The 12,026-nt window shown below is 31.3% G+C and overlaps 1 protein-coding gene across 1 annotated transcript; it reads right to left on the minus strand.

Annotated features, from left to right (window-relative positions):
* Positions 1 to 796: 796 nt before the first annotated feature.
* On the minus strand, positions 797 to 1,723 carry LOC110313217 (olfactory receptor 13G1). Its single transcript, XM_021187238.1, has one exon. It carries the CDS (start codon positions 1,721 to 1,723, stop codon positions 797 to 799), a length of 927 nt encoding a protein of 308 aa, XP_021042897.1.
* Positions 1,724 to 12,026: the final 10,303 nt, after the last annotated feature.

Consider the following 12,026-nt stretch of genomic DNA (forward strand, 5'->3'; position numbering starts at 1 on the left):
TTTCAGTCAATTTCAGAAGCTACCAATGATCATTTCTCATTGCTCAGTGTTTTTACATTATTAGACTGTATATAACTATTACATTTTACATTGTGTATTTGTGCACATGTATTAAGAGGGCTGGAATCTCGCACTGAAACTAAAGTGTAACGTTTTGGCTTATCTGATTGGATCTGCCTGTTCTTGGCTACTAACAGTGGAAGGACATGCATATGTGGCCATGACTTTATTTTATATCTGTGCTGGATATTTGGACAGAGATTTTAATCCATATTCCCAATCTCTTACCATGACATTTTTATGTTTCAGTCTTTACTTAACTTATATATCAAATATGTGGCTTTCAATCACAAAATAAAAAAGCACTATTTTAATCAAATTTATTATAATATTTTAATGAATTTTTAATACCTTTCAAAAAATTCCAAATATTTATAGATTATTTGTAAGTTCAAAATCTGAATATATCTTATATAGAAAGTTCATTTTTAAACCTGCCTATATTGGTGAATGAGTGTCTGGTGTTAACTAAAGGAAGCATATTAGTTGATACCTTAAAGTATTTGAAGTTGCCCTTTTGATATTGCTTACATATTCAAATGTAATTAGCATTGCTACATATGAATTATACTCTGGATCATTTCCCAAAAAAAACCTGTGAATTTTTAATACAGAATGTGGATTTTAGATACCACACTTATAAGAGAAGGGGTTACTTATAAAAGAAAGGATATGAATTTGAGATTTTATAGGAGATGATTTTACTGGAGTAAGGTTGTATTCCATTCTGAAATCATTAACCTTTTAAAAATGCAAATACTTTCCTAATTCCTGACTGCATCTCCTTGTTCCGGAAGCTATATACTATTGGGTTCAATGTAGGAGTTACTAGAGTATATAGTGCAGCTACCACTTTGTCTTTATCAAAGGTATAGCTGGATGCAGGTCGGATATAGGTGTAGATAACAGGAGAATAGTAAAGGGACACCACCATGAGGTGCGATGAGCATGTAGAGAAGGCTTTCTTCTTGCCTTCTGTCGTGCGGATGCGGAGAATAGCAGCAATAATAAATCCATAGGAAATGCAGGTTAGAGTAAAGTCTCCCACCGCCAGGGTGATATCAGCAACATACACCATCACCTCATTGACTCTTACAGGACTACAGGATAAAGCAAGCAGTGGGGGTATTTCACAGAAGAAGTGATCAATTGTATTCGGCCCACAGAAAGTCAGCCTCAGAATGAGACCAGTGTGCACCCAGGAATTGGTTACTGCAATAGCCATGACAAGGCTAAGCAAGGCTGCACATGTATAGTGGTTCATAATAGTACTATACCGAAGTGGGAAGCAAATGGCCACATAGCGGTCATAGGCCATGGTAGTGAAGAGTACCATCTCAGCCCCCAAGGACCACGTAAAAAAGAAGAGCTGGGACATGCAGCCCCCATATGAAATTGAATTTTGCGATGTTAACATTGTTCCCAACATTTTGGGTATGATGCTTGTAGTGCAGATTATGTCCACCACAGCCAGGGCCAGAAGGAGAATATACATGGGTGTGTGCAAGGTGGTGTTATAGATTATGGCAACAACAATTAGCATATTACCAAGAAGAGCCACAAGGTAGATAAAAAGGAAGACAATGAAAAGTATTCCCTGAAGTTCAGACTTTTGAGTAAGTCCCAGAATCATAAACTCACTAACAATGCTGAAGTTCATCATGCATGAGTGGTTAGACAGAAAATTTCTCTCTGTGTGAACAATGGAGAGTTAAAGACACTGTTGCAAGTGATAATTTGGAGTATATTTCACTACTGATGAGTTGCAATTTTGTAGCACAAGTTCCTCTATGATGGGATACTGATTTCCAGGCAATATCCTCAATTCTCCAGATTCCATTCTTTGATTTCTTTTCTTCAATGAATTACTTAAATAAACTGAAGACAACAGTGGGCATAAAAATAGGAGAAAGATATATATTATTATATATTCTAATATCACCATTTTATTTGCAACTAGTCTGAATATAATTTTCATTCACACAGTTTACCAATATAGAAATACCAAGATACAAATCACATATTCAAAAATTTGGTTGGATGAATAATGTTGTTTAGGTGACTTTCTTTGACAAATATATAAGCAAAAATATTTGGATCCTTAAAAGCCAATGGGACTAACTATAATGAAGATGACTCAGAGGAATATATTCAGCGCACTATCTTGATTTGTATATTCTTGAAATCCCTGAAAAATAGATGTATTGCACTCCAAACACTCAGAAAACTATTCACATGTCTGTTTTCTTAAAGTTTTTCAGATTGTTAGTAAATCAAATAAAATGTGCAAAATAATTGTTGCCATTAAATTCAAGATAGTTACATTGTTAAATACCCTATTTCACATATGTGTGTGTATGTATGTATGTATGTATGTATGTATGTATTACATAAAACTTTCATGAGCTCATAGTCTGCTACTACCAAACTCTGAGTAAACAGATACAATATGCTATTTAGAATTAATCAGTGTTTCTTCAGGATAGTCAAAGAAATGTTAAGATTAAAAAACATAATCAGTGCCCAATAATATTTCTTTCCAAAATGTCTCTCCCATACTTGCATTAAATTTTTGTACATTTACTTTGATAGACTTGCATTTTATGTAGTGCCAATAAGGGTTGTCAATTCAAGGCTTTCAAGATGATTGTAACAAGGTAATATATTAAATTTTGCAGGAATTGTAATTTTGTCAATAAAATTTTATCAGTGATTCATACATTTTCAAATATTTTATATTATTTATCATATTCAAATAAACACAAAAGTGAGAATAATTTTCTGTAGATTCTCAAACTCGATCTATAGGATTAATTCTCCTATTAACTGATTTAGGCCTCTGATAGGTTCTTCTGTAACTGTTAAGAATGGAAGGAACAAATATAACGTTTGTTTAATCTGTAATCCACTTGAAAAATCCTGAAAAATATAATTTAATTAGATTTGATTATAATAAATTTAATTTAATTATAATATAATTAGAATTTAAAACCTTCTTCAAAGTGAAGAAAGCAACTAAAGTAGAACACTATTCTAGTAACATTCCATTTACTCTACAGGAGCCATGGCTTTATTTGGTTATGTCCTATTGCCATGCAAAAGACATCCCAAAAGGCTAAACCAGGTATTACTCCAAGGCATTGAGAGTTAAATAAAGGATTCCTCTCAATATAAAAATATTGCTTATATTATAATTATTGTTAGAGTATCATTTTAATGTGATGATATAGTTTCCTAACTTTAGATAATCAAACAGCTGCCAATAATTTCTTTATAGTTCTTCAAGGGACATTTGTATTGTTTGGATTTTACTTTATGCTTTTCACTCAATCATGAGTTCCTTGAGCTATGATATCTAGAGAAAAGGGGGCTGCATCTTTCATGAGGAAATTCTACTTTTTGTAGAACCTAAAGAGTCAAAGCATTTGCTTTTGACTTATTTTTGGAGTTATCAGTGTTGCTTTAGTGGATTTTCTACTGACCAAAATTTAGAGCAAAGAAAAATTAATAAAAATAATTCTTTTAGGAAATATGCATTTATACATAGACATATATGTTCATTAAACTTTAAATATTCTGAGAATCTAATTTTTTAAATTAACATTTTAAAAGACATTAATAATCATATTAATCTTTACACTATGTGATATAACCTAGATGCGGAAGATTGAACTGAATTAACATTACTACTGACTAAGTTACTATTTTTGTTGTATAAATATTAAAAATCAGTTTTGGTCTACTATTATTAACTGTAGTCACCAAAAAGTACATTAGAAAAGTTAGAAATAATTTCTCTACATCAATCTTTACGTTCCTTATCAATATTTCTCTTTTCTCTCACTCTTGTTTTAGCATATTATGTTGTAAATTTTGCCTTTTATGTTAGCTGAGACTGATTTTTCTAACACCAAACAATATTTGCTAGTTAAACAGGCTTACAACCTCCCCCCCCAAATCCAAGTATTGAACCAACTGCTTTTCTATGACGTGTCAAGAACACACACAGTGTTGAAGGGTCTGTTCAGTAAATACCACTGAAATAGCTGTCAGTCGCATAAGCAATGATGACTTTTTAACTCCTATCACAAAGCATAAAGCAGAGAATAAATGTTTTTTGAACATATGGTAAGCAAGGATTTCTTAAATAGGTATCAACAATAGGGTAAATGAAGCATACAGAAACCTGCCAAACTAAAATTCATACTCATAGTAGAAGAAGTAATTAATAAAGTGGACAGAGGTCTCACTTTATGGAAAAATAAATTCAAGCCATAACTTTGTGAAAAGGAGCTAATATTCTAAACACATAAGGAAGCAAAAAATACTCAAAGGAAAGAAAACAAGTAGTTTTTTTTATAATCTGGAATAAAACTTCACAAAAGAAGAAAAATGAATATTGAGCACATATATGGAAAAGTGTTTTACATTTCTGATCATCAAATAGAAAGAAATTAAAACTGCAGTGATATAAATAGATGTATTATAGTATATTATAAAGTTATGATCCAAATAGAATGATAACTATGTTTAATAAATATGAGGAAAAAGTAAACATTGATGCACTTTTTGTCAAAAATAACCTGAGAGTCTCAAAGATACAGTAAAAGTAAAATTATTAGATGGTCTGACATTTCTTCTCCTGGAAATACATTCGCTGATATTGAATCTAAATGTCTAAAATATATTCTTTTTAGTTTTATGCTCATTGCAACAATATCCACAGTAGAAAGTCCATGAAGCCAATCAAGTGCCTATCAATGAATTAAGGAAAATAGGAAATATGGTACATTACACAATGAAATAATGTGCATTCTGAAAAGAAATAAATATTGATTGTAAAAGTTTAAGCAAACTTGAAAGACATGTATCTAGAGAAATAATCAAGGTATAGAAAGAAAATATGAGTTTAAAAGAGCAGAAGAGTGGTGAGCACTCATAAATAATGTCTTAAATTCTCAATATGTATTTACTGTTTAAATAGAAATGACAGGCTTCACTGAATTTCTTTGATTATTAAATACTGACTATAAAATATTAGTTCTGGGAACACATGGAAATACAATTAAGACTATTTTTATTTAGAGTCCCAAAGCATGTCATTTTCAAAATCCATGTTATAATAAATGGACTTTATAATTATTGATAAATAAAAATTAATAATTAGTAACTAATAATTAGTGGCTAATTTTGGTTTGTACATTCAGTGGACTTTTTTCTTATAATATATCTAGAAATAGTGAATGGGTAAATCATTATAAGAAACTAAGCAGGATTTTGTTCAATAACTTATAACTCAACCAATTCTGCTTACAGGGAACAAGCACTTTTGAGCAAATTTTTAAATGTAGGATTTCTTTCTAATTACCGTATTTTTGTATTGAGTTCTATTGCCATGTGTATTGTAAATGGTCTCCATTTTGCACTTAACTGAATTATAAAACAGCAAACAAATAATTTTATAAAATGAAAGCTATACTAAGTTATAAATTGTGCATAGTAATAGTACATTTAATTTGATTGTAGAATCTCTAATTCCTTAGCCATAACTGTCCTGGCTCAATCTTCTCTGAAATGTGTCTTTATGTTTACCAATGACACTGCTCTTCATATTTCCTGCATGTCTTCACACAGAGTCCTTTTTTTCTGGCTTTTTCCACTCTGAGGCCACATAAATGTAGTATTCTTTTCACAAGTAAGCTTGTTTTGAAGATCATGAAATGAAGAGACTAGAAAAATTAAATGGTTAAAAAGAGACATTAAAATTAATAGTTAAGGAAGGTGGGATATAGAATATATTCAGAATGTGCAACTGGATTCCTAAACAGAAGTGATCTTAGACATACACAAGTGTATTTCTGTGAAAGCGAAGATTTAATGTGTAGATACTATTACATTACAAGAAGTTATCTTGTGAACAGTCAATAGGCACAAATCACACTTCTAAGGGAAGAAGTGATATGAAGCATTTCTTTACTCTTGACAAACATCCTGAATACCAGCTCTGAGGATTAATTCAGTGGAGACATTTATGTTATCCATCTTGGCCTAATAATAGGTTTACAAATTCTTTATTTTATAAATATATTAATTTAGCTAACGATATCAGGATTAATTTTTCATTATTAATTCATCTACCAGAAAATATAAAGTTATGCAATATCTATAATCACTCATAGAGATGGCTTAAAACAGGCTCATTTTTGAATGATTACTGAGGAAATAGCAGCAAGGTCTTCCCAGATGTGTGATTTTAAAATCTATGTGTATTTAAATACACCAGAACACAGACCATTAAAACAATAGTTGATTTCATAGTGATATATTTTTGTTTAAATCACCAAAATGTCTGTTTAGTTATTTAGTCCCTCAATATTATTGCCCTTATTTTTTTTATAATTAATAATCTGTAATATTAGTAGAATTAATAAAAATGCTCATACCATACATTCACCATAATGGCATCAGTATCCGGATCCTTGACATCTAAAGACAACATGTAATCTATGCAACAAAGTTAAGTTATTCACAATTCCTGGATCTCAATTATCCTGCATAATTTCTGCCATCTCTGTCTTCAGATATTGTTAACATCACTGACATTATGATGTACATAGCCACATTTGCAGAGTGTTGCCCACCTAACATGCTACAAACATACAACATCAGTCTTCATTCTAGACAATTCTCCTGTAAGCACTGTTGAATCAAAAGTGTTCAGGCATTGTGTAAAAAGTGATATTTTCTTTAGCTTAGCTTCTGTCATTGTGAGTTACTAACACAATGTTGATGACTCATTGTTACAGTAACCTTAATAAAATAAGAACTAAAGATCTTGACTAGAACAGGAAAGATATGAGTTATAAATATAAAATAAAATAAAGTGTGGTAATCTTCACATGCTGATAAAGACCTATCATCTTAGAACTCAGGAAGATAAGGCCAGGAGATTGTAACAAATTTAAGGCCAGCTCAGCCAAAATAATATATTTTAGCCAGTCTGCTCCACAGAGTTTGACATATACTCCCCCCCCCCAATAAAAAGATAAAATATGTTCAATGTGATAATACCTAAATACTGGCCTTGCCTTTACCCTAAATTTTCATCATCTAGGTCACTCTAAAATTACGTTAGCTTGGATACTGAAGGGGCCTCTGTACTTAGAGACACTTAAGCCTCAGAGTTTGGGAGAGTTGAAAACCACAGGAGACCTCAAGTTGTTGTTCCTGTCTGTAAATTTCAACAATATACAACACTTGAAAAGCATCTTCTTCTATATTTTTAAAAAGAAAAATTTAAATTTATGATTAACCTGTTTCTGTTTTAGTCCAGAGTTGATTACATTCTTCATTGTAGCAAGGAGAAATTGCATAAAATAAGTGAACAAAATTTTTGCACAAACCTTCTTGATTCTGAGAGGTGTTTTTCTAATTAAAATTTAAGCTAACTTTAATGAGTTACTGCAAAGCAGTTTTCTAAACATTTACATGATTTATAGTGCATTCATCAATGGGTATTCTTTTGAATTCCCGTCTCATGCTATTATTTATTTGTTTGGTTTTGATTTTGAGGATTGTATCTTGGGGTAGTGAGCAACACCCCCAGCTTGTTTTGTGCAAATTTTATATGAAAAAGTCATAATGCCAATAAAAGTAAATTTATTTTTAGAATCTTTGATTGAATTAAATTACAATCTACTGGTGTTTTTTGTTTTTTTTTTTTTTGCCATGCTTGAATTAATAAAGAAATGCATTATTTAGCTCATGAATATCCCTATTTGTGCCACAATTTCAGAGTTAAGACTTTTATACATACTCACTTCAGTGATTGGCTGAGATGTTTAGGTAGAGGCTTGTATTAAATCAACATAAAAAAAAAACACATAGACAGTAACCATGTTCAATTACACATCTAAGTATCTTTTCTACACTTTGTTGTATATCAGTTCCTGCATTTTTATGGTTCAAGACTTCTAGTCCTCATTCAAATCCAGGCTGCCCAAGAGACAGTGCCTTGAGCCACTTTGCTTAGTGCTATACTAAAATGGATCTCAAAGGGACAATTAAAACATGTCAACACTACATTAACAATCACAAAGTGGAATAACTTTGGTTTTTATCTCATAAGAATATAGAGTAGTAGCCTAATTAAAGAGAGAAATTGGAGTTAGCAGTGATGCAAGGGGTGAATGGGTGGACATTATCTGGGACTATCTGTCCTTACCAATAGAACTGAGAATGAGCAAGTAACTCAATGTTTGAAATCTTGCCTGTCTTATGCAAGACCATGGACTTGAAAAAAATCCATACAGAAAAAATGTAAAAATATAATGTACAGAAATAATAATTCTAAAAGAAATTTTAAGGCAACATACAAGAGTTCTCTACTTATGCCTCTATATAGTCAAGCAGGGATCTATAAATTATTGGGTGATATTAGTTCTTCAATTGAATATAACAGACAATATTAAGTGCAAAACCTTTCTGAAATGAAATGAATTGATTGAAAACCACTTCTGCTGATCTTTCCAATGCTCTTTAAGATTGTGTTCCACTACTACTTCCTGGGACAGACTCATGATAAAGTCACAACAAGATCATTTACTTGACATTTGCTTTATTATAAACCATTATGGAAATGAATATACTTCTTCATGTTTAACACACAAATTTACTCTATATTGATGCCAGAGGAAATATGCCAGTGTGAATGTTAATTATCCTCAAAGATTTCATACTACTTCACTAATTGAAATAAATGGTTAATACTTATAATGATGTGCTATTTATAAATATTAATCAAATTATATTTTAAATATGAGGGAAAGAAATGGGAATTTTATGTAGTTTTAAATGTCATTCCAAATGACTGTTGTTGATCCAGTAAACATAATTTACTTGTTTCAGAAATATTTTAACACATAAAAGAACTGAATATTTATATGATAAAAGCATGTTAACATTGTAGTCATTTATATAAGTATATTATAATAATATGAAATTATAACTAGACAACTATCTCTATCTGGAAAAATATGAATAAGATAGCTTATTTAATTAATGAAAATGACTACTCCTCTTGAGCCAGTTTTTAAGAATGTTAGTTTTAAGCTCATCACTATTCATTCTGAATGAGCACTGATGGATTTGGATAAACCAACAGTATTGCATCCCTATAGACAACATATTCACTCTGCTAGTATCAGAGAACTATGGGAGATCATAATATCAGCTAAGAACATTAATTATTTACAACTTGTTTTTACTGATCACTCACACTTTTGTATAATGGAATCTACATTAATTTAAAATTTCCACTATGATTTAGACATGCATCAAAATTTCTAAAACAATTTTGTTATATTGAATAAAATATCATTTGAAACATAGTTTTATACATTACCTATTTGAATGATGTTTACATCTGCATGGTGGTGAAGAAATTTCTTAGATATGTATGCTTTATTAACTTTGATATATGCTCATCATGAAGGTACTGGGTTATTCTATTTTCATTATGTCTTTAATTTTTTGAAATTATCATACAATTACAATATTGAGTAAACTCCACAGCATGTTCCAAATGGCTACACTATTTTATACTTTCAATGTCAGAGAGAAAAGGATCTTTAACCAGCTCTATTGAGCACTAAGTATTTTCATCTTTCTGAAAATAGATAATGTAACAACTATGAAGATTACATCTCTTTCTGGTTTTAGTTTACATTTCCTCAATGATTGTTGATTATGACAAATCTTCACACAGCTCTTGGGCCTTATATATGTTCTTATTCAGTATATATATATATATATATATATATATATATATATATATATATATACACACACACACACACACACACACATATATATATATATATATATATATATATATATATATATATATATATATACACATGCACATACACACATACACATATACATATATATCCTTTTGTCCATTACTTTCTTACTTCTTCATTGTTTTAGTTATTTATATGTAATGAATACAAGTCCTTTATTAGACATTTAAGTTTTAGATTCAATCTGATAACACATGGGCTATTCCTTTCCCCTGTTGTTGGCTTCATAGATATTCAAAGAATATCAAAATATATTAGCCTTAGTCTGATATAGTAACACACCATGCTTTTAGAATTGAATATAGAACAACCTAATGGAGGATTCTTGTTATGTTTTCCTGTGGCAGTTTGACAGTTTTGCTTCTGATATAATAGACTAATTCATTTGACTAGTGTTTTGTCAATGGCATGACATGAGATTCTAACTCTATTGTTCTGAATGTAAATATCGACTTTCTCAGCATAATTATTTATAAAAGACTGTTGTATTTCTTTGTTAAATTTTGGTGTTTTACAAAAAAAAATATATCTATTGACTGCATTTAATTACTTATTTTATTTGAGAAACTTTAATGGAATTATATCATTTCTCCATTCTAACCATCCCAAATGCTCCTCTTTGTTCTCTTTTAAATGCATATCAAGAAGCACTAATTGACAAGTTTGGTATAGTTGTTACCTGAGAAGCTCTGCCAGAGTCTGACAAATATAGATACAGATGCTCAGAGCCAACCATAGGACTGAGCACTAGGACCTCAATGGAGGAGTAAAGGGAAGGACTGAAGGAGCTGAAAGGGTTTGCAACCCCAGAGGAAGAACAAGAGTATTAACCAACCAGACCCCCCCACCCCAGAACTCCTAGGGACTAAACCACCAACCACAGAGTACACATGGAGGGACCCATGGCCCCAGCTGCATGTGTAGCAGAGGATGGCTTTATCTGGTATCAACGGGACGGGGAGGCTTTTGGTCATGTGGAGGCTTGATGGTCCATCTCAGAGATCCTCTAGAGAGGTGAGTCAGAAGTAGGTAGGTGGGAGACCTCCCTTAGAGAAGCAGGAGATGGGGGGGGTGGGGATGGGGTATGTGGTTTGCAAAAGGGAAAACAGGAAGTGGAATAACATTTGAAATGTAAGTAATTAAAATAACCAATAGAAAGACCCAATAAAAATGAATTCAGGTCCTATTTTTCATTAACTGTTACTTGCATATATGTTTATGCCTATATATATTTGTGCATGGATATATGTATATACCTCAGGTCATATGTTTTACTTCCTTATACATAAGTACAACCAGAATGTAACTTGTGTTTCTCTATTTAGGGTTGACCATTGGTCGTGAATAACCAATTTGTATGTTCTTCTCTGGGAAAGGTTGTTTTTCCTCATGGAACATTCCTTATTGGTTTGTAGTTCTTTGTGTGGGGTTGAGGTTCACTAGTATTTCCCTGGTCTACTTTAGTTTGTTCACTGAAGTTGTCCTTGTTCAGTGTATGCTTTGGCTGTCATGTTGGTTAGACTTTATTAGTATACTTCTAACACCACAAATGCCCTGATCTTTTGGCTTTTATAATTTATCTGAAAACACATGATCTGTTTTTTTTTCTCTGTTTTAAGCTCTCTGTTTTTTTTCAACATGTCTATGTATCAATTTTCTGCCATATATATATATATATATATATATATATATATATATATATATAATTTTATCATAATTTGAAAACAGATGATTGCTACCAACTTTGTCTTCTGATAAAATGTTGCATTGAATGTGATGTGTTTGTTACCTATAGCAATATTATGCTATTTTTTTTAACTTCTCTTAAAATAATATTGTAATTCTTGTAAAATTTTCATCAAAGGACTATACTGACTTGAATAGAAAGAAATTAGAATTATATTAATTCTTCTATATAAAAACTGTCTATATTTTTTTATTATTTTCTTTATTTACATTTCAAATGCTATCCCGAAAGTTCCCTATTACCACCCCCCGCCCCTGCTCCCCTACCCACCCACTCCTACTACTTGGCCCTGGCCTTCCCCTGTGCTGGGTCATATAAAGTTTACAAGACCAAGGGGCCTCTCTTCCCAATGATGG

This window comes from Mus pahari, chromosome 1, assembly GCF_900095145.1.
Source record: "Mus pahari chromosome 1, PAHARI_EIJ_v1.1, whole genome shotgun sequence".
Lineage (NCBI taxonomy): Eukaryota > Metazoa > Chordata > Mammalia > Rodentia > Muridae > Mus > Mus pahari.

What these genes read in the sequence shown, in the direction of transcription:
- LOC110313217 (XM_021187238.1), bottom strand. Translation starts at nt 1,723, where the DNA reads ATGATGAACTTCAGCATTGTTAGTGAGTTTATGATTCTGGGACTTACT.